At 45.4% G+C, this 23921-nt stretch overlaps 1 protein-coding gene across 1 annotated transcript in view; it reads right to left on the bottom strand.

Annotated features, from left to right (window-relative positions):
• LOC137427127 (solute carrier family 12 member 5-like) overlaps positions 1 to 23921 on the bottom strand; it is a 369173-nt gene that overhangs the window by 41160 nt on the left and 304092 nt on the right. The window contains exons 10-17 of the mRNA XM_068116316.2: positions 6657 to 6755; positions 5523 to 5580; positions 4968 to 5142; positions 3163 to 3281; positions 2945 to 3043; positions 2539 to 2658; positions 1279 to 1383; positions 790 to 958 (exon numbers count right to left, since the gene is read on the bottom strand). Of these exons, the coding sequence (XP_067972417.2) occupies positions 790 to 958; positions 1279 to 1383; positions 2539 to 2658; positions 2945 to 3043; positions 3163 to 3281; positions 4968 to 5142; positions 5523 to 5580; positions 6657 to 6755 (944 nt within the window). The remainder of the gene's footprint in view (positions 1 to 789; positions 959 to 1278; positions 1384 to 2538; positions 2659 to 2944; positions 3044 to 3162; positions 3282 to 4967; positions 5143 to 5522; positions 5581 to 6656; positions 6756 to 23921) is intronic.

The following is a 23921-nucleotide window of genomic DNA, read 5'->3' as shown; positions in this document are numbered from 1 at the left end:
GAATCCCCTGTGATGAAGCTGAATCACTTCACCATCACAGACATGTCGGTGGTCTCTCTTTTTATACCGCCTCCTTTCTGGTCTTGCACCCTCTGCTCTTTCCATGGTCTCCCCCCCCCCCCCACCCCCCCCTCTATCCCTCCCCCATAGATTCCTGCAGGGCACACAAGGTCCACCATCAACCACTTCTGGTGAAACTACTGAAATCCAGGAATACTGCTCAACTCCACTCATTCGTTCCTCTTCTTTCCCAAATGTGGAACCAACTTCCACATTCTCTTCAATCTCCTTCTGCCCACGAAGTCTTCAAGCAAGCCATTCACCACCATCCAAGATCATCCCCAATTCAAAAAACCATGATCTTTTCCACCGTCGATATCCCCCTCTCCCACCCCACCCCAAATCCTTCGAAATTTCCAGTTTTCCCTCGTTTGAGTTTCCTTCTGTATCCATCTTGTCCACCCCATGCGTCCTTTCCCCCATTCCTTCCCACACCCATTTTTTGTCGGTCTCCCTCTATCTTGTCCTTCAACTCCGCTGTTGGTGCCCCACAAAATTTCCTTCTCTACTGTTCCTTTTGTCCTGTTTCATCCTGATGTGTTCTGTGTTCTAGCTCTTCCATGAGCCTCGACTCTGTATACAAATTTTTAAAATGCTAAGAACCAGGGAACATTCAGAGATCACCCAAATCGTGTTGCCTTACAAAGCTTCAACATAATTTACTACATGAGCATTGCAATCCAAGTGACCATTGGACATCAAGCGGTCACCCGATCCGTATCCACACACCTGCTCAAAATCTGTAGCTTCTCGCCGGCCTTCTAGGTATGAACCGGGAAGCACTGATGCCACAATAGTCAAACCTTTCCCGGCCTTCAACTGGGAGGCTAGGCTGAGAAGGCGCGCCTGACGGTTCTTCAGGTCCTCGTTTGGTTTGAGGAGAACAAGCAGTTGAGGTCTGGATGGATCCCACAGGTGCACATAATCATCAGGAGAATATAGTCAATTACAAAGTTTTATCACAAACGCATATCTTTGGGGACAATAAAGTGATTTCTGAGGACATATGAACCCAAACACACGAAACAGATTCCAGCTTACATCAGGGAACATTACAACAACACACGACACAGTGTGGTCACCACCAAACCTCAACAGTATCTCTTACCCATCAAATCGATAAAGGGCTTCATGTACACTGCGACCAAAATTTGGAAAGAAAAACATACAGTTTGAAATAGAGATCATGATATCACAAAAAGGATGTGATGTGCTAACCTCCAGTTCTTGGTGTGTGGTGGACCATCCTGAAGGCGGAAGAGAGCGTATCGAGCCGCACTCAGGTGCAGGCCTCGGATACCATCGCCCCATTCTTTCTCGGCACTGTACACAGGGGCAACACGTCACACTTATTTGGGGAGCAAACCGGTGTACGAAAAGTGTGATTGGCTACAGTGCTATTGCATTTCATTGTACACTCTGATTAATTGATGCTCACGTACTCTCTGCCATTAAAATAAACCCGAACACGTGATTGTTGCTGATACGATTTATGTGACATCATGGGACATAAGAGGTACAAACGTCTGGCAGAGATAAATACTGAATACTTACGTGTCCATTTCATTGTGACATAATCACGTAATGCTGGCGTTGTGGGGGATGTTTTAACAAATGGATCCACATGGCAGTACCAATCTAAATACCCGGTATGTCCAACTCCGGGAGCAATCACTGCATCAAGGTGTAGGGAGTGCGTTTGAAGTACTCTGGGTAGTTTGAAAGAGATTGCATAGATGGGTCGTGCGAATGCATCTGTCCTGAGCAGAAGTCGTTATCCTGGGTCGTCCGCTTCTTGGCATATCTCTTGTTGGTCCAGTAGCTCAGACCTCAGACAGTAGCTCAGAAGGTATTCTGAGGTCATAAACAGTTCCTCCCCTCACATTACAGAACCTTGTGACGTGGCTAATGGAAAACCCTGCTTGAAGGTGTCCAACGATTTGATGCCGCTCATTTTCTGATAAAGGTGGCATTGTAATGGATTGTTAAAGAATGTAATCGGTCTGTTTTTTTGATAATCCATATGCTGATGTCTCGGAAAGACTGCTTCAAATTTGTTGAGAGTGCCTTGTGTCACCTTGAAAAGCATAAGGGTGCATGAGTTGCGCTTGCTGAACGATTATAGTATTGAGGAAATGGAATTACGTGGAAATTTGCAATCAGGTGTTCCGCACATCCCTCGTGCCAAAGGGCACTTGTAACGAATGGTGGAGCAGTTCTTCAACAACTACATTATTAACTCACATGTTCAGTTTTTTTAATGGCGGAAAGTGTATTCCAACAAAGATGGTGGGACTTTTCACTCATCCGAGTAACTTCACATCATAGGTTTTACATTTTGTTGTTCATGAGCTCAGCCGTCAGTTTCTCATCGGTGGGTACTCGGTGTCAACAAGTGGTATTTCTTGCCTGCTCACTCCAACCGGCACTCGACTGCAAAACGTACGGGTATAGTAAAAGTCAGATATTAGGACTGACCCGCGGTACTCGATGTACTTGTACATAAGTCCAGCAATCAGCATGGCGATGAGAGCGTAGTACCAGGAGGAAATGAACATGATTGCCAAGCACATACTCATACCCAGGAAGGACAATGCCCTGGTGGAGTGAAAGAGGGAAGTGAGGCGAAAACACAAGCCAATATCAAAATGACAGTCAAACATCAAGATTGGAGAACGGGAAGCAAAGGTAGATGTTAAAATGAGGGCCTTAAGGATAGATGCAAGGTCGTCCCACAGATGATGGAGACATTAATAGAAACAAACAAAAGGAAAACTTGCATCCTTTCTAGCACAGTATTCTTACTGAAAGGAGCCAAACAAGTTTCATGCTTATTGAAGCCAAACATGAATCAAATTATGGCAAAAAGAACCGCAAAACTCACCAATGGTAAAACTTGAAACGAGGCCGCCAGTTGGGTGTACAAAGAAGTGTTTGCAAAGCACACGCCAGGTTCACAAACATGTAACACATCAGGAAGAACCTGCACCACGTCATGATGAAACGTTCAAAAAGCGAAGACTGGCTACACTGCACAAGCACCATAACTGCAATGGTAACGGTGTGAACCACAACTGACAAAGATGAAAACCTGAGACGTACATCGAGAGGATGGGTGCGACCATGTCGAGGGAGGCGATCAGGATTCCCATCTCCGCGATCAAGGCGGTTAGTAGCAACGCCCAGGTGGGCTCACCGTTAGCTTTTCCGTGGCCAAACACCTGCCGTGGGCAATGGCCCAAGGAATGGCTACATCCGTAAGCGACCGATACACACAGGTTGAGGTTAAGGCTGTTGTGAGCATTAGGGCCTTGCCATTTGCACCTAAAGCCCAAAATTAATGGTGAATGTCTAAAATGGAGTTAAAACTAGGACTGGAATAAGCCTGACGATGACTCACATTTGACCTGCACTTTTGTTTTCGAAAAACGTGAAACAGAGGTGAAATTGAAACTTTTGAGGGAATTTACATTTCTACGGTTGTAACCAATACCCATAATCCCGTGTTTCCTACTTCTATGTCTGTGCTGAAAATCAAGATGGCGGCAAGTGAGAGAACGAAGTGGAGGGTGCCATATATTATTATGAAATTTATGGTCAAACGATCCAGGTAAATCCCATCCCTTCGGAAGGATAGTCAAACAAACCCACTTGTCTTTTTCCACAAGATCAGCCTCTCCTGAGCAGACCATTAAAGTGGCCTTCAAAGCCAGTCAGAGATTGGGAATCCTCTATGTGCCAACTCCTTCCTTATTAAATATGAACTTCTCTCAGCATACAAGGCCTTTGTAATTCAATGGAATACCGCTCGCCTATATGGGCTGGTGTCCTCATTTAGGCCATCTCTGTTGGATGCTGTGAAGTCACAAGTTCTCAACATTATTGGTACCAATATGTCCTACAAATAAGCAAAAGCATAGGGCATGTTGCTCTCACATCACAGACAGGTCAGTGGTCTCCATTTTTTAACCACACCTGTCCTCCAGTCTAGCTACATCTGTTTTCATATCCCTCTGATGCCCTCTCCCCACAGCTCTTCCAAATTGCATGCATCATTTCAGCATAACCTGGTGTTGGGCTAGCGGCTAGGGTGCCAGCTTAGGATCCTAGGATCCTGGGTTCGAATCCTGGTCGATCGCTGAATTAACGCCAGGGGGGTTGACTCAGCCTGTCATCCTTCCGAGGTCGGCAAATTGAGTACCAGTTCACTGGTAATTCCCTGTTTGTCGTAAAAAGGCGACAAAAAGGGTTGGCGGCAGGAAGGGCATCCGGCCGTAAAACATTGCTTCAAAAAGGGGACCAAAAAAACAACAACAACCACGGTCCCCGAAAAAGGCCAACCCCCGCTTGCGGGGAAAAATGGCCTCTAAAGGTGGTTTTTTAATTTTTTTATTTCAGCAACCTCTCTCCCCTACCTTCCTTAAGAAACTCCCAAAATCCAGGTTCATTGTTCAGCTACACTATTTTGTTGCTTTCTTCTGCTTTTGGACCCTCCTTCCTCAGTCTGTCCAATCACAATCTTCCTGCCAGGGCTTCAACCAGTACACTACAATATCAGGTAATCCTCCACCCTGGACTGTGACCTTTGCTATCCTCATTGACTCTCCACCACCTCTCTCCATCACCTTGCATGCAGGTACATTTAATCCCTTTTCCTCCTCGTTCTTCTGTTTGTACATCCATTTATTGCTTCCGCATGTTATTCCACTAATCCCACTGTGCTGCTTTCTACCCTCTGTCACCTCGCTCTGCCAACAGCTTAGACTTTATATGCAAAAAGTATAAATAAAAGTCCAGGTCAAATGCAAGATACCTTCATGGCTTTGGCTCTGGGTTGGCTAACAATTTGCACAAAGCACCGGAACCCAAATCAAGCCTGCTAGACTTTGTCAAGGAGCGAGTCGCACCTGTAGTAACGGGATGATGTTGTCTTTTGCAATGGCCTGGAGCAGACGGGGGGCACCTGTAAGACTCTGCAGCCCAGCACCCACAGTTGATAAAAATGATCCGATGACGATCACCCAAGGTGAGGGCCAGGCCAACGTCGCCACCACCAGGTTACCATTTACAGCTTCACCAAATCTGAAATGAAAGCCCGAGCCACCACAGAGGATCAATCATATACTTTCTAAAAGTTCAAAGAAAGTCAAACTCTTTAGCATTTTGATTTCCTGGAAGCACCGCTTAGGCGATATTAGTCTTGTTTAGATATTTATTAGCTTGTCAGTGTGTAAGGAATGTCTTGACCTGTGACCGTGTCGATCAATCTGAAATCCAGTGGACACAACAGTTACTTGTTTCAATACGGGTTATAGACTTCTGGAGTTATAAAGTTCAAGACCGTGAAGGTTGCGACAGTAGAGACAGAAGGAAGTGCTGGTTGCTCATGGAGAGTCGAGGGGAGGGAAGGCTTTTATGAGGTTGTATTTGGATTGTAGCTCAGAATGCAAAGTTCTGCTCACTTGTCCTTCAAAACGACAGTCTCCACACAAGCTCCAAACAGAATAACGGATGAGAGGTCTGCAGGAAGTTGTCAAGAAGCAGCAGAGAGGACGGGAAAAGCAAAAAGGAATTGACAAAGAAGCGGACAAAGTTGCAAACATGGAAACAATGTGAGAAACAATGTGAGAGGACAAAGAGATGGTGTCTAAAGCACGTGGATAACGAGTTATGTATGGACTCTGCAAACAAAATAATAATAAAAAATAGCCCCATGTGGGGTTATTTCCCCATGGTTTCTGACAAGATTTTAGAATTAATTACCTGAATTTGAGGAGAAACCCCCCTTTTCAGCTTCTAAGAGAGGGCAGGTCCGGATGGGGAGCACAACCCCATGAGACCCTAATGTTCTGATGTATCGTACCAAATTTGGGCCATATTGATCATGTAGTTTGTGAGGAAAATGTTTTAGTGAATATGAGGGCTAAGGGGAGGGAGCCTGTGGCCCCCTTTCCAGGGGAGATACGGCCATGGGGAGCACAATTTAACGTTAGGGCATGGTCAGAATGCTGCATGACCAGTTTGGTCTGGAACCGGTTGTCGGCTTCCCAAAAGAAGATATTTGAATGAAATACCAGTATTTGGGGCAAACTCCCCTTTATAGGGGGCGCATCCGGATAGGGAGCACAACTCCATGAGACCTTGCTGTCCTTATGCATCATACTGAATTGGGTCCATATTGGTGTGGTAGTTTGTGAGAAGATGTTTCAGTCAAATGTTAACGGACATACGTACAGCCGGACACCTGGACCCATTATATGAGGTTATTTTGGAGAAATAACCAAATAAAACAGGGAAGGGCCATAAAATGGGATGCACAGAACATAAAATGAGAAAGCAAAACCAACTCAAGGTTTTGGTTAAAGAAAAAGCAGAATACAATGGCTCAAAGTAAAATGTTTCAGCCACAGGGCGGCCTTCATCAAGGATTCAGAGCCACATACACTTGGATAATAAATGCCCTCTTTGAAGGATGGAGCAACAAAGGCCTGCATTAAACCACAGTACATTAGAACGTGATGAGGATGGTTGCCTGGGTTTCATGGTCTATTAGGGTTGATGAGATGAGAGCATGGACCAATCCTGTACAAGGATACAGACTGTCGAAGTTGTCGCAATAGCCATTATGGTTCCAATGGGAATGGACTTCTGAGCATCCTTTAGGTCACCTGACCGGTTCGATCCAGCCATGATCCCTGCAGACAACAGGAGATGCAACGTCCATTAAAGGGATCAATAGTGAAGTTTTGGATTACAAAAGGCACTAGGCCAACATCTGCCTGGTAAAAACTCACAAAATTGCATTTTGCAGCAAAGATACCAACTTATAGAGACTCACTTTTACAGAAAAAAAAAAAATAGCACCATAGAAAAGCCAGGTCAACGTGCGTTTTGGAGAACAGCATGCTCTACAATGCGACATCCAAATACAAGAGAATGAGAGTTGTTTTTTGGGGTTTAAATCAGAATCAGCTCCACTGGGCATCAAATCTTTCGAAGAAAATGGCTCCTACATAGACATGCTAACGTGGAGTTACGCCGATGGGTTACAGCGCTCGATTGTAAACATTGATATCTCTTAGTAGTTGTGTGACCATACATGACTATTGTCAGGGCCTTAGATTAGGATTAACGATCATACAAGAAAAGCATTTGGTATTTAACAACTGATTCCCCCACTCAGGGCACACGGGACAGAGACAGAGAGACAGAGAGAGAGACAGAGAGAGACAGAGAGAGACAGAGAGAGAGAGAGAGAGAGAGAGAGAGAGAGAGAGAGCGATGGAGAGAGAGAGAGCGAGGGAGAGAGAGAGAGAGAAAGAGGGGGAGGGAGAGCGAGAGAGAGGGAGAGCGAGAGAGAGCGACAGGGAGAGAGAGAGAGGGGGGGAGAGCGAGGGAGGGAGAGAGAGAGAAAGAGAGGGAGGGAGAGCGAGAGAGAGAGAGAGGGAGAGCGAGAGAGAGCGAGAGAGACAGAGAGCGAGAGAGAGGGAGACATAGACATAGACATAGACAGACAGAGACAGAGAGAGAGAGAGAGAGAGAGAGAAGGCGACGAGAGGGAAATGGAAACCCATTCCTTAGTCAAGGAGCATCGGCAATTCCAAGGGACTTTTGTCGTGAAAGCAAACCACTGGCCTAGGCCGCCAAAGGGGACTCCACTGAACAATAAAAAAAACAAAAACAAAAACAAAAACTTGTTGCCAGTCAGGAAACATGTTCAAAATGATTTGGGAAGCGATTGGAAAAAACCTGTTGAATCGGCATTGTGCTTGCTGGTATTTGACAGAAAAGACACCGTACATTCTCAAAATCCTCCATATTTCAAACTCAAAATTAATAACACGCTGTTTATCATCAATTTAACTACAAATGATTATTACGTTAAAATTCGAAAAAAGAGATCACCAGCTTATAATGAGTTAGCATCGATATCGTCCTGTGATGCAAACCCATCCTGACCCTGTTAGTTTCATAAATGAATAAATACTTTTGCCAACACAGAAAAACAGAAAATTAATGCACTCCTAATGTCACAAACAGGGCAACTGCAGTTTGTTGCTCAGTAGAACTAAACGTTATGTCAACACATGTTGATGCTAGACAGAGGGTCCCTACTCATCGTCACTCTCTGGAAACACTTGCCCAACATTCTCGCATACATCGTCACCACCAGAACCACCACAGCTATCTGTGCAGTTGAGGCCTGCCTTCCTCCTACACTTGCATGTGCACTTGACCAGATAGAGAACAGATGATGGTGCTGGCAACTGTGTGGTCATGATGGGAGTCTACCCATCCCCAGCTTGTTTCCATCTGTAGTCTGCAGGAGATGGAAGTACAGGCCACGCTGTGGTATCATGGTTCCACACTGTGGTCTGTTGGTGGGCACGCATGATACATTGTCGCAGGCATCTGGACTTGGTGGGCGCTGCTCTGATTCTGCTCGCTTCTTCTTAAACAACCTCCATCACAATTTTTCACCAAAGTAATCAGGATCTGTGGTTGGTAGACCTTGCAAATAAACTCTTCAATGGCAGCAGCCGTCTCATCACCTGGCATCACAGAGGTGCCAAGGTCTGCTAAGGCTATTAGAATGCTGTCACTTGCATCTTGGAATACCTTCCAGAAGGCATACTTTCCCTTGCTAGCGAAACTACCGGTGTTATCAGTCAGTACCACTCACTGCATGGAGACCAAGTAGTGCTGCCAATTTAAGCATCACAGATGGGAACGAGTGGAATGGACCATGTTGATGTTTTCCAGTTCCAGTGACAAAGCTGTCCTTGCATAGTTCGAGATAGCGTCGCACAGCCAGAACGAATACATCCGTGTCAGGACAGCAGATTCTGATGCTTGTAGACCAACAGGTTGTGGCATCAGCAGCATGAAAGAACAGCTTGGTATCGACGTCTTCATAAATCTCATAAATCAGGACAAAACAACATATCGGACTGCCAACAAGTATTTTAACACAATTTCGGCTTCCCACAGGACATCTGGATGGGTGGGTTGCCTTCATTACCAAAGTACCACAGGATTCTATTTCGTTGCACATGATCCCTGACTATACCTCGGAAGGATGACAGGCTGAGTCAACCCACCTGGATGTTACACAACGGCATGACAGGGTCTTGAAATCAAGACCCTAAGATCTTAAGCCAGGCAACTTAATGCTTAAGCCAACAAAAGGTTATTTTCCAACACATTAATATAAAACAAAGTATTATTTTCTTGAGTTACTGTGAAGAGAATGACAGAGATCTGTAATCTGGTGGTGAAAGAAGGCCGCATTCCAGTGAATTGGGAACTGAGTACCCTCGTCCCTCTATACAAGGGGAAAGGTGACCCTCTAGAGTGTGGCTCGTACCGAGCGATAAAGTTATTGGAGCATGGAATGAAGGTATTGGAAAGGATGTTGGAGAGGAGGATAAGGAACAAAGTGAAGATCGACGAAATGCAGTTTGGATTTATGCCAAGAAGAGGAACGACAGACGTGCTTTTTATTGTGAGGCAGTTGCAGGAGAAGTACATGGAGAAGAGGAAGAAGTTGTTTCTTGGGTTTGTTGATCTGGAGAAAGCATTCGATGGGGTTCCATGCAAAGTATTGACATGGGCATTGAGGAAGTTAGGAGTGGAGGAATGGTTGATCAGAGCAGTGATGGCAATGTACAAAAGAGCGCGCACAGCTGTAAGGACGAAGGACGGGAACAGTGGTGAGTTTGAGGTGAAGGTGGGAGTGCATCAGGGGTTGGTACTAAGTCCACTACAATTTGTAGCTGTGATGGAGGTGCTGGCTCAGACCGTAAAGGAGGGTTTACTGTGGGAGTTGTTGTACGCAGATGATCTGGGGTTTATTGCGGAAAGTATGGATGGACTGAAGGAAAAGTTGAACAAGTGGAAGGAATGTATGGAGACAAAAGGTCTGAAGGTGAATATCAGAAAGACGAAGGTGATGGCAAGTGGTAAAGCATGTGGTGAGGTGGAAAGAACTGCGAAGTGGCCGTGTGCTGTGTGCAGGAAGGGTGTCGGAGTGAACTCCATTCAATGTACAATGTGCGCTGAGTGGGTTCAGCAAAAATGTAGTGGTCTGAGAGGGTCATTAACCAGTGTGGCAGCTACATTCAAATGTAAGGTGTGCACAGAGGGAGCTGCAGATGGAGGAAATGTTGAGTTGGATCTTGGAGACGGCGTGAAGCTGGAAGGTGTGAAAACATTTTGCTACCTCGGAGACATGCTGAATGGAGAAGGTGGATCAGACTCGGCAACGGTTGCCAGAGTGAGATGTGCATGGAAGAAGTTTCGGGAACTGAGTGGCGTGCTGATGAGGATGGGAGTGTCGTTGAAGCTGAAGGGAAAGGTGTATGCTACATGTGTGAGAAGTGTTATGATTTATGGGAGCGAGGTGGGTAATGAACGTAGAGCAGCAACGAAGGTTGGAAAGGGTGGAAATGCGAATGGTTCGATGGATGTGCGGAGTATCGAGAGGAAGACAAATGATGAATTGCGAAAAATGATGGGAATAGAGCCTGTGATTGATGCTGTGAAGAGGAACAGGTTGAGATGGTTTGGTCATGTGTTGAGGAAGGATGAAAGTGACTGGTTGAGAAGAGTGATGGAAATGAATGTAGAAGGAAGTAGAGGACGGGGAAGACCGAGAAAGACTTGGCTAAAGATGGTGGAAGAAGAAATGCGGGCAAGGGGGTTAACAAGGAGAGATGCAGAAAATAGGGCAAGATGGAGAAGATTGTCATGGGGACCGCAAGGCTAACCCCCGCTCTAGCAGGGAAAATGGCCTTAAAATGCATGTTGTATTTTCTTGAGTTACTGAATTAAGATCATGAAATGTACCTTTACTAATAATAACAAGAAAGAGCAATCAGAGATTGCAGAACCTCGCCATGATGTGTTTGTGTTTTTTTAAAGGTTTTTGTGTAAAAACAAATATGGCGGCCGAACCACGTGAGCGATGACATCATCCCCCCCCCCCCCCACACCCCCACCAATTTATCCCTAGATGATGCTCACAGAAATTTCATCTTGATCGGATGAAGTTTTGTACTTGTCGAATTGTGACGTCATAATGGAGGCACCTATGACATCATCATTAACATATTTTATTCAACATGGAGAGTTCTTTCCAATGGGCCATGTCTCTTTTTTCTATGCAGTGCTTTCGGAGATATAGAGGTGCAATGTTTTTCGGTTTTTTTAAGATGGTGCCTGTACCATGTGACTGATGACGTGATCATTATCAATACAAAATTCTACAGGTGGAGGTGGACCTCTGGTGAAAATTTCCTGTCAATCGGACCAACGGTTGCAGAGAAAAGCATACTTATTCTGTGCAGACAGACAGACAGACAAACAAGCAGACAAACAAACAGACAAACAAACAGACAAAGAAACAGACAGACAAACAGACAGACAAACAGACAGACAAACAGGCAAATAGAAAACAACAGACAGACAAACAGACCAACAAACAGACAAACAAACAGACAAACAAACAGACCAACAGACAGACAAACAGACAGACAAACAGACAGACAGACAAACAAACAGACAAACAGGCAAATATAAAACAAACAGACCAACAAACAGACAAACAAACAGACAGACAAACAAACAAATAGACAGACAAACAAATAGACAGACAAACAAATAGACAGACAAACAAATAGACAGACAAACAAATAGACAGACAAACAAATAGACAGACAAACAAATAGACAGACAAACAAACTTTTCAGAATTTTTTCTGAATTTTCAGAATTTTTTCATGGCCAAGATTTTCAGAATCATTGGCATCTCCCGCGATGAAGCTAACTCCGAGGGCCTTTCACTTACTCACTGCAGGCAGGTTGGTGGTCTTTCCGTCTTCTACCGACTCCTCTCCGGCCTAGCTCCTCCGGCTCTCTCTGTGCTCTGTCCCCAAATATTCCTACAGGACGCACAAGATCTGCCAGCAACCCTCTTATGGTGAAACTGCCAAAATCAAGACTCTCTGCTCACCTTCACTCTTTCATTCCTCTTTTCTCCCACTTCTGGAACAAACTCCCTCACTCTTTTCAATCCCACTCCTCCCTCCAGGTCTTTAAAACAGCTGTTCACCACCATCTCTTATCTTCCCCCATCCAAAGCCTTGATCTTTTCTACCCCCACTAATTTCACCCCAGATCCACTTTTTTGAAATACCAACTTCTTTCCTGGAAGTCCTTTCAGCGCTTCCCCTTCTCTCCCCATCTTGTCTAACGCCCCCCTTATTATATGTTTTGTGTGTGTGTTTGATTTTTTTTTATGTGATAAATGTTAGCTCTTTCACGAGCCTCGATGCTGTATACAAAAAAAACAACAGACAAACAGATCAAAAAGCAGACAAACAAACAGGCAAAAAAAGAGACAAACAGACAAACAAACAGACAAACAAACAAACAGACAAACAAATGAAAAATCGGTCAGAGACCGAGGACTTGCCGGAATTTACTTTTTATCGGCCATGTTGGACAAATATAACGGCCGAACCACGTGACTGATGACGTCATTATTTTGTTTTCTAAACTAATTTATTCCTTGATGATGCTCAATAAATTTAATCTTGATCGGATGAAGTTTTGTACTTGTCGAATTATGACGTCATAATGGAGGCACCTATGACATCATCATTAACATATTTTATTCCCCATGGAGAGTTCTTTACAACAAACAAACAGACAGACAGACAAACTGACCCAAATGTAATACCCTCTCCTCTGGCGAGGGTAATAATAATGATTATAAAGGTGATCCAATAATGCGTTGGAGATGATGGTGCATAACCTATAACAGCGGAATCTTTAACACATGCGCGCCATGCCCTCTAATGCTATATATTGATATACAGCATGGTAATTGAAACTACTGTGAAGGAGATTCGCTTTCTACAGTGTTCAATCATATAATTCAATTTAAGTAAATGTTTAAAGAGGTTCAAAGGCGAAGAAATCTAAAAATTCCAGCTTTTACCACCGTTGTACCCAGCGTCTATTACATCACCCTATCTAACACTTTATTTTACTGATTCCTGCCTGTTATTCAAGTCCCTCAGAACGCTCTTCAAAACAGTACGTTTCCTGTTTGGAATGATTTTAAGTTTTGTTTGATTGCGAGGCGGCCACACAACGTTTAAATATCATCTCACTCCTCTCTGTGTGCATGTGCAGTCGGGATGAATTCGAAGCCAAGAGACAGTTAAATGGCAGACTTGTCTTCCTATTCATATTCCAATTTGTGTTCAAAATATAACGTTCGATTTCAATAAGTTGTTCCTCGATCATAAACCGATAAGACTGACCAATGGACTTGAACCTTGAACCAATTGCTTAACCCCCCCCCCCCCCCCCCCCTTTTCGCTCCGCATGGTAACCATCTATTTACACGGTGAGCCGACGGAAGAGGCACAATCTATTGAACCTCTCGGTCTCACAATCAGCCATTAGCTCTCCTGGGATGACCATATTCCAAAGCGAGCCTCCAAAGCCAACTGCAGGCTGGTCATTATTAAAAGAAAAATTATAATTCAAAACTGCTCGCAAACTACAAAGACCTTTGTCTGGAACTCAATGGGGAACTGCGCAACCACTATGGGCTGGCGCCCCAGCATGGACGACCGGACAGACATCCGGATATCACGACCCATTTTACAAGTTCACTTCGAGAATCAAAACAAGATGACCTAAAAGTGGGCCCTTGCCACTGGCCAAAATATTATTACAATTGGACTTCCTTCATCGATAATAGAAAACCTCATTTGAATGTGTCTGTCGTGTGGAAGGGGAAGGAAGCCTGGTGTTGGCTTAAGCCGTATTTAAGCTTCTGCGAGTCTGCGAACATGCACGGGTGTCCCCGCAGACGTCCGCGTGTTGTTTGTCAACATACTTGCATGTAACGTTAACGCGTGCACTAGGGGGCAGTGTCGCATTTACTAAAACTAAAGAATGTACAGAAAACGAAGAAGAACCCAGAAACGGATCAGATGAGGTGTCATACAAATGTTTGTATTTGCAAACCTCATCTGAGAGGCGCTCTTCAAACTTGGTTCTGCTTTGATTCTTTGTTTTGGTTCTTTGTTTTAGTTCCGTTTTGCGTCTGAGCCCAACCCCCAATGCTACCAGATATACTTCCCTGCTCAACCAATTAGTGTTTGTTTGACGCACATGACCACAGGTACGTGCAACGTGTTGTTGAGATTTTGGAGGTGTGCGCGTCGACCCCTCTACGATCCTCTGCGGGTTACGGTTACCCATAAACCCTTTCTCTGTGTAGCTATGCAGAGACGTTTACATGCCTTTTCGCAGAAACATAACTCCGGCTTTAGCGGTTAGGGTGCCGGCTTGGGATCCTCGGATCCTGGGTTTGAATTCCGGTCGATCGTTGAATTAACACCAGGGGGGTTGACTCAGTCTGTCATCCTTCTGAGGTCGGCAAATTGAGTACCAGCTTGCTGGGATGAATGTGCCGGTGTGTACCCAGATTTAGAATAGGTACACCGTATCCCTGCATGTCGTAAGAGACGACGAGAGGGTTGGCGGCAGGAAGGGCATCCGGCCATAAAAACATTGCCTCAAACAGGGAACCATGATGATTGTCATGGGGCCGCAAGGCTAACCCCCACGCCAGCAGGGAAAATGGCCTAAAAAGGGGATTTTTTTTTTGTCGTGTGGAAGGGCTCATTTGTCCAAAAGTAATTTTGAATGAAATATTTGACACAAGAAAATGCTGAAGATATAAGCATCGTTGTATTAAATCGTTAGCACATAAAGGGTTGACCTTTCATGAACTATGTGCTACAAATATTCAATCAGCTATTTGGGATTTAGTGAGTGATGCCTGCAGAGTAGTTAAATGGCTGTAAATACAAAGTACCTTACATCCTCCTATGCCAACCTTGAGTTCCCTTTTCATCGGGAGAGATTGTCAGTTGTAATCAACTTGAGGGGCATCGATGGAACAACTTTCTGTAACCATAATAGGATTTCTCTGAGTATTCCAGCAAGAGGCACATCTCCTCATATGGAGATTCCTTACAGTGGAAAAACACATCAAATGGAAATTAATTCTCTCCATGAGGAGCTCTGAACTTAGGTACAACAACTGTATCATATGAATAACGATAATGGAGGGGAAGTATGTTGTATGTATCATACACTCCTCCGAGAGGAGTTTTTTATGCATGGTCAAGGCTCGTGGAAGAGCTAGGACACAAAAAAGATCAGGACACAACATAACAAAGGGAACAGCAGGAGAAAGGGGAAACGCCAACAGCATGCGGAGGGAGAAAATAGACGGAGACGGACAAACAAGGGATGCAGGTAATGATGAGGGGTAGGGGAAAACGCAAGGGGTGGACAAGGTGAATACGTAAGCAAAATTATGGGAGGGGTGGGGGTGGTTTAACAGGTGTAGAAAAGATTATGGATTTGGATGGGGGATGACATGAGATAAAGTTGAACAGCTGTCTTGAAGACCTGGAGGGAAGAATGAGATTGAACAGAGTATGGAAAGTGGTTCCACAAGCGGGAAAAGAGAGGAATAAATGAGTGGAGGTGAGCAGTGGTTCTGGATTTAGGCAGTTTCACTCGGAGGGGGTTGCTGGTGGACCGCATGTGTCCTGCAGATACCTGGGTGGACAGGGCACAGAGAGGGCAGAGGGTGCATGACCAGAAATGAGGCGGAACAAGACACAAGACCACCAACCTGTCAGCAATGATGAAATGATACACCCATAGCCTCAGTTTCATCATGAGATTTGATCTAGAAAGCTGAAGTTTCACGGTATAATGAGGACACCCTGAAGTTGTGCCTGTGCAAATTTTGTCTGATTCCATCAAGTTTTGCAAAAAAAAAAATTTGGAGAGCCTGGAGGAAGGAGATGGCGGGCAGAGCAGGAGGCCTTGGTCGAAAAGGGACAACCTTTTTTCCACCCATTTTGGCATTTTCTTCCTTTGTTATGGGTGGGGGAGTGAGGGGTGTAGGGGTGCAATTGGAATTAGCCACAATGTATTGTCACATCTCAGGAGGACGAGGCTTGCTTCGATCTCTCCACGGCATCAAAGTTTGAGTGTTTTCCCGTTCGTGTCTTTGTCAAATTTCCGCTGGGTATTTTGTTGTGTATGTGTTATTGTGTGTTTCTACTTGGTTTTGGTTTTGTAGTTGTTGCAAATTTGTGTGTAATTAGTCGTTTTTTTTTTTTTGTTCACGCCTCGTGCGCGGCCTGGTCTCTCCGGGCTCCCTCCCCCCCGTCATTGTTTTGTGAATATGGGTTCTTTCCTTCATAGTATTTGCTTGTTTCTTTGATTTTCTTTTCTCCCCCCTACCTCTCACGAACATCTTACCCTTTGTCCAGCGTTTTGAAAACAGAACAAACAAATAAACAAACAAAAGAAAAATTCGATATTAATCCTTTCTCTCCTCCCGGACACGTGCTTGTTCGCTCTCCTCCTCGTCTCGACTTGTGCCCGCCCCCTATATCTCGTTTTTCTTCCACCTCTGCTCCTGCTTTCTCAAATCCACGTTCTCACTTGGAGACTTTTCCCAGATTGCTTTTTCATGGTTTTGTTTAAATATTATTTAAATATGTTTAAACCGCAGCCTTGATGCTGACGCCGCCCCCCCCCCCCCCCCCCAGAATTTCCATGTTTTAAACGTTTCCCAGTGTTTACCCTGGATTAGAATAGGTACACCGTATCCCTGCGTGTCGTAAGAGACGACTAAGAGGGTTGGCGTCAGGAAGGGCATCCGGCCATAAAAACATTGCCTCAAAAAGAGAACCATGACAATTACAACTACATATGGGCAGGGTACAGCCCGAAGTGGAGATCGGTTTCTGAGGCTTGGGACATGGAATGTAGGGACAATGACAGGGAGATCAGGATAAGTGGTGGAAGTATTGGTCAGAAGAAGAGTGGACATATGTTGTGTGCAAGAGACGAGATGGAAGGGAAGTGGTGTGAGAATGGTGAAGGGTAGGCAGGGACAGAAATACAAGTTTGTGTGGCAAGGGTGCCTGGAGGGCGTGAATGGTGTTGGTGTCCTGTTTTCTGAGGAGTTTGTAGACAGTGTGGTGAGTGTGACTAGAGTGAGTGATAGGTTGATGATGGTGAAAATGATGATTGGAAAGCTCTTGGTGAACGTCATCTCGGGATATGTTCCGCAGGTTGGTCGAAGCGATGAAGAGAAGGACAAGTTCTGGGGTGCGATTGAGAAGCTGATGGAAAACGTGAAAGATGAGGAAGTTGTTGTGGTAGGAGGAGACCTAAATGGACATGTGGGAAGGAGTATGGATGGTTTTGAGGGAGTTCATGGGGGTTACGGATATGGTGTGATAAATGGAGAAGGTGAAAGGATTTTGGAGTTTGCTGATGGAGCTGATTTGTTAATTTGTAATACTCAGTTCCAGAGAAGATAATAAGCTTGTTACATACACGTCAGGTCAGTCGACGACAACCGTTGACTACCTGATGGTGCGTAGGCGATATAGGGGGCACCTCCGGGACACAAAGGTGATCCCGGGGGAGGAGGCTGTTTCACAGCACCACTTGGTTGTCTGCGACATGAGGGTGAAAGGTGCGAGGAGAGCTCAGCGGGTGAAGTACCAACCGAGAATGAAGGTGTGGAGGTTTAAAGAGGTGACAGTAAGGGAGGCATTAAAAGAAAGGCTGAGTAGGGTCGAGGATGATGTGGTTGAGCTTGAAAGTGGTTGGATGTCAATGAAAGCTAGTCTGTTGGGAGCCGTTGGTGAGGTATGTGGATGGACAAAAGGACCACCGAGGCACTCGGAAACATGGTGGTGGGATGATGAAGTTGGAAAGAGGATCGACGAGAAGAGGAAGAAGTTCAAGGAGTGGCAGAAGGCGAAGGGTACGGGAGCAGAAACAACAGAGCATGAAAGTTATAAGGCAGCCAGGAAGGCTGCAAAGAAAGAGGTAGCAAAGGCGCAGGAGGCATTTAGGAAAATGTTCGGAGAACGCTTGGATTCGGAAGAGGGTCAGAAAGCAGTATTCAGGATTGCAAAGCAGATAGCGAAAGAGAGGTGTGATGTCATGGGGGTGAGTTGCTTGAAGGATGAAGTGGGACAAATCGTTGTCGACCCAGATGGAATTAAAGGAAGATGGAAAAGATATATGGAAATGCTGTTGAATACAGAGAATGAATGGGATGGCAACATATAGAGTAACCCCGTTTTAGGACCGGCAGAGAAGATAACTGAGAAGGAAGTTGAGGAAGTGATAAAAGCAATGAAGGGTAGAAAAGCGGGAGGGACGACGGGAGTTGTGGGAGGTATGTTGAAGGCAGCAGGAAGTTGGGGTGTGAAGAGAATGACAGAGATCTGTAATCTGGTGGTGAAAGAAGGCCGCATTCCAGTGGCTTGGGAACTGAGTACCCTCGCCCTCTATACAAGGGGAAAGGTGACCCTCTGGAGTGTGGCTCGTACCGAGCGATAAAGTTATTGGAGCATAGAATGAAGGTATTGGAAAGGGTGTTGGAGAGGAGGATAAGGAAGAAAGTGAAGATCGACGAAATTCAGTTTGGATTTATGCCAGGAAGAGGAACGACAGATGCGCTTTTCATTGTGAGGCAGTTGCAGGAGAAGTACATGGAGAAGAGGAAGAAGTTGTTTCTTGGGTTTGTTGATCTGGAGAAAGCATTCGATAGGGTTCCACGCAAAGTATTGACATGGGCATTGAGGAAGTTAGGAGTGGAGGAATGGTTGATCAGAGTAGTGATGGCAATGTACAAAAGAGCGCGCACAGGTGTAAGGACGAAGGACGGGAACAGTGGTGAGTTTGAGGTGAAGGTGGGAGTGCATCAGGGGTCGGTACTAAGTCCACTACTATTTGTAGCTGTGATGGAGGTGCTGGCTCAGAACGTAAAGGAGGGTTTACCGTGGGAGTTGTATGCAGATGATCTGGTGTTGATTGTGGAAAGTATGGATGGACTGAAGGAAAAGATGAACAAGTGGAAGGAATGTATGGACACAAAAGGTCTGAAGGTGAATATCGGAAAGACAAAGGTGATGGCAAGTGGTAAAGCATGTGGTGAGGTGGAAAGAACTGGGAAGTGGCCCTGTGCTGTGTGTAGGAAGGGTGTCGGAGTGAACTCCATTCAATGTACAATGTGCGCTGAGTGGGTTCATCAAAAATGTAGTGGTCTGAGAGGGTCATTAACCAGTGTGGCAGCTACATTCAAATGTAAGGTGTGCACAGAGGGAGCTGCAGATGGAGGAAATGTTGAGTTGGATCTTGGAGACGGCGTGAAGCTGGAAGGTGTGAAAACATTTTGCTACCTCGGAGACATGCTGAATGGAGAAGGTGGATCAGACTTGGCAACGGTTGCTGGAGTGAGATGTGCATGGAAGAAGTTTCGGGAACTGAGTGGCGTGCTGATGATGAGGGGAGTGTCGTTGAAGCTGAAGGGAAAGGTGTATGCTGCATGTGTGAGAAGTGTTATGATTTATGGGAGCGAGACATGTGTAATGAACGTAGAGCAGCAACGAAGGTTGGAAAGGGTGGAAATGCGAATGGTTCGACGGATGTGCGGAGTATCGTTGAGAGAGAGGAAGACAAATGATGAATTGCGAAAGATGATGGGAATAGAGCCTGTGATTGATGCTGTGAAGAGGAACAGGTTGAGATGGTTTGGTCATGTGTTGAGGAAGGATGAAAGTGACTGGTTGAGAAGAGTGATGGAAATGAATGTAGAAGGAAGTAGAGGACGGGGAAGACCGAGAAAGACTTGGCTAAAGATGGTGGAAGAAGAAATGCGGGCAAGGGGGTTAACAAGGAGAGATGCAGAAAATAGGGCAAAATGGAGAAGATTGTCATGGGGACCGCAAGGCTAACCCCCGCTCTAGTCGGGAAAATGGCCTTTAAGATGCATGTTGTTGTTGTATTGTCACATCTGAGCACAGGTTAAGGCACAACCCTCAGTGCCGGAACCTTTAGTCTTGGGAGATGGACGAAAGAATATTTGATTGCACTGCATTCAATTATTTTACCCAACTTTACTGTTCCTCAAGGATTATTCAATTGGACCGAAACGCACATTGAAAACAGGTACTTCAAACACCTTTTCCTACCTTTTGAAGGATTTACTTTGTAAAGTAAACAGGGAAGAGGTTAACCTAGATGCTATAAACAAAACCGGAATGAACCAAGTGAATCAAAAGCGACACAAACAAAGAGGTAAATGAAAACACTCAAACTTATGATGAGAGATAAAGCACAAATCATAAACCACTAGGTGCCACTATTCACACCAATACAACAATACAACTAGATGGTATTCATAGAATATTTACCCTGCGCAGTCAACTTGGTTCGAGTGAACTCTTTTGTTTTTGAATGGTTTTTGTTCTTTGATCCAATATGGCTGCCAGACCACGTGACATAAATAAATATTCTCTAATATAATTGTTGCATAAATCATGCTCAATAAATTAAAAAATGATCAGACTAAGCATTGTCCATGTCAATTTATGACGTTATAATGAAGGGACCAATGACGTCATCATTAACATATCTTATTCCCCATGGGGAGTACATGACAATGAGCCATGTTTCAATTTTTTCCATGGAGCGAGGTCGGAGATATAGAGGGGCAAAGGTTTTTCGGTTTTTGCAAGATGGCGCCTTTACCGCTGAACTATGACGTCATAATTATCATTGAAATATTCTACAGGAGGAGGTGCTCCTATGGTGAAAATTTCGTGTCAATCGGTCCAAGAATTGCAGAGAAATAAAATTCATACTGATAAAATCCTAATTATGACGTCATAATGGAGGCACCTATGACATCATCATTAACATATCTTATTCCCCATGGGCTGTACTCGACAATGAGCCATGTTTCAATTTTTTTCCATTTAGCGGTTTGGGAGATATAGAGGTGTCACGTTTTTCGAAGATGGCAACCGTACCACGTGACCTATGACGTCATAATTATCACAAAAAAATCTGCAGGCAGAGGCATTCCTAGGGTAAAATTTCATGTCAATCGGACCAACGGTTGCCGAGAAAATGAATTTTTAAAATGCAGACACGGCACACATACGGCACACGCCACACATACGGCACACATATGCAACCAAATGTCTAACCCTGCTTTTCACTTCGCGAGCACAGGGTAACAAGCTAATAATGCAGGTGAGACTTCCCTTTTCTCTGATGCACAGCGTGGACACAGCTTTGGAAAGTAGATGTGAGATGAGAGCCAGTGACAAAAAGCTCCCAAGATGCCGAAAGCCAAAATGAGCATGATGAAGATCAGTCACGAGGAAGACCAGCAACGATCACCCTCCACTAGGCCTCGTGGACCTAGTTGGTAGAAGACAGAAAGACCACCAACCTGCCTGCAGTGAGAGAGAGAGAAAGGCCCTCAGAATCAGCTTCATCGCGGGGGTTACCAATAATTCTGAATGCTTTGGTTTGAACCGCATGAAACCGAGCTAGGTGTGAGGCGGGAGCACCAGCCCAGAGGGGAGAGCAGTTTCCATTGAGCTGCGGATGAAAGCTTTGTGTGTGGTGAGGAGCTCAGAAGTGCCCAGAAAGGACTTTGCATGACGGAGGATGCCCAGTCAGCGACTGGCTTTGGAGGCCAGCTTGGAAATGTGGTTTTCCCAGGAAAGATCATGGCAGATAGTGAGACCCAAAAGCTTGAGTGACAGAACTTATTTGAGAGGATTGTTGAGAAAGTCGATGGGAGGGTTGTCCAGGCGGTCTTTTCAGAGAGACAAAGTGAGAGTGTGAGATTTGTCAGGGTTGAAAGAAATGTTTCACTTGTTTGACCACTTTGTGATGTTATCCAGGTCTGCAGAGAGTGAAGAGGCTGCTGCCTGCCGATCTGAGGGTTGAGATACAGTATTGTATTGAAAAAGCTTCCAGACCTCACTTCAGGATACGAGGCTTTATTCAAATCGATCTTTGGCATCCTACACAACAGGCAATAAGCTCATCAGTCCTACAAATCTAATAAAGCATTATAAAGCAAAGTCAAGCAGTTTAAACATTAGTCATGAATCCCAGCCACTTCTTTCGAATAAGATCCAGCGCTCATCCCTGCATAACTCATTCAGCAGCCAAGATACTGACCCCCTCTCTGACCGAGCGCTTGTCCCTAAATAGGCATCCAAAATGCCCTACGCCTAAGAAGGCTCTTCTTGTTCTTCTTCTTCATTTTCACTACAATCACCCTCCCTTAAGAATACTGCTAACAGGTGTAAAGGTGAAAGCAAAAGGTGTCAACAATAACAGGCATTTTAAGGCCATTTTCCCTGCAAGAGCGGGGGTTAGCCTTGCGGTCCCCATGACAATCTTCTCCATTTTGCCCTATTTTCTGCATCTCCCCTTGTTAACCCCCTTGCCCGCATTTCTTCTTCGACCATCTTTAGCCAGGTCTTTCTCGGTCTTCCCGTCCTCTACTTCCTTCTACATTCATTTCCATCACTCTTCTCAACCAGTCACTTTCATCCTTCCTCAACACATGACCAAACCATCTCAACCTGTTTCTCTTCACAGCATCCATCACAGGCTCTATTCCCATCATCTTTCGCAATTCATCATTTGTCTTCCTCTCTCTCAACGATACTCCACACATCCACCGAACCATTCGCATTTCCACCCTTTCCAGCCTTCGTTGCTGCTCTAGTTCATTACCCATGTCTCGCTCCCATAAATCATAACACTTCTCACACATGCACCACACACCTTTCCCTTCAGCTTCAACGACACTCCCCTCCTCGTCAGCACACACAGGTGTAAAGGAAGAAATCACAACTAATAAACTACGAGCCAAAATGCGTCGGAGGCTGACAAAACCGCCCAATTCGAGAGCAATAAATTCCGTCAACGCCCGGGCCCCCAACGCTAGATATCGGCGATTTACTCAAAGGGCTCGGAATGCTTCCCAGTTCAGGCGACACAGGTGACAAGCTCCCAGGGTCCGAAGCGGCGGCACCCGTCTCAGCATCGTCCGGGACGTAGTCGCGAGAGGCGGGGGTAGTCGCGTCGGCCTCGGCCAGTACACTCATGACAGGCTGCCCGTTAACCTCTCCACAAGGCGTCATCTATGGACCGACTCCACCATAGCGTAAGCCTCATTTTCGATCGAGGAATGGCGCCTCTCACTATCAGATAACGTTCGTGAAAAGAAAGCCACCGGTTGGCCCCCCTGATTCAGTGTGGCCGCGATTGCACAATCTGACGCATCCGTCTCCACCACTAAAGGGACTGTCTCATCGATGGAGGTCACAACCGCGCCAACTATGTCATCCTTCAGTTGTTGAAAAGACGTCTGTGCGGCCAAGGTCAACGGAAATGTTTTACACGCGACGAGAGGCTGTATCTTCTCTGAGAACCTTGGGACCCACGATGAGTAATGTGCAAATAGTCCCATTGCTCGCTTTAAAGTCGCCCGGTCGACGGGAGGGGCTAGGTCGAGTAGAGGCTGAAGGCGCGCCGATTCGGGACGTATCTCCCCACTGGACACGGTGTAGCCTAAAAGATCTATCGTTCTCACAGAGTAGCTACACTTGGCTTCGTTGAAGGTCAACCGGTATTTACGAGCCACTTCCAAGAAGCGATAGCACAGATTAGCATCATGGTCCTTCTGGTTCCATACGCACACAGTCACATTATCCACGTACACAAATACATCTTGCAATTGCTCTTTTGAAAGGATATCGTCTATTGCCCTCTGAAAGCATGCCACTCCGTTCGTAACGCCGAAGGGAATTATACGAAATTGGTACAGCCGCTGGCCAGACCAGAAGACCGCGTCGGGCCGGTCGGCTTCCCATATCGGAATCTGATGATAGGCGCTACGAAGGT

Source organism: Myxine glutinosa, chromosome 5, assembly GCF_964187855.1.
Source record: "Myxine glutinosa chromosome 5, kmMyxGlut1.1, whole genome shotgun sequence".
Lineage (NCBI taxonomy): Eukaryota > Metazoa > Chordata > Myxini > Myxiniformes > Myxinidae > Myxine > Myxine glutinosa.
This window is presented reverse-complemented; position numbering and strand designations above follow the sequence as displayed.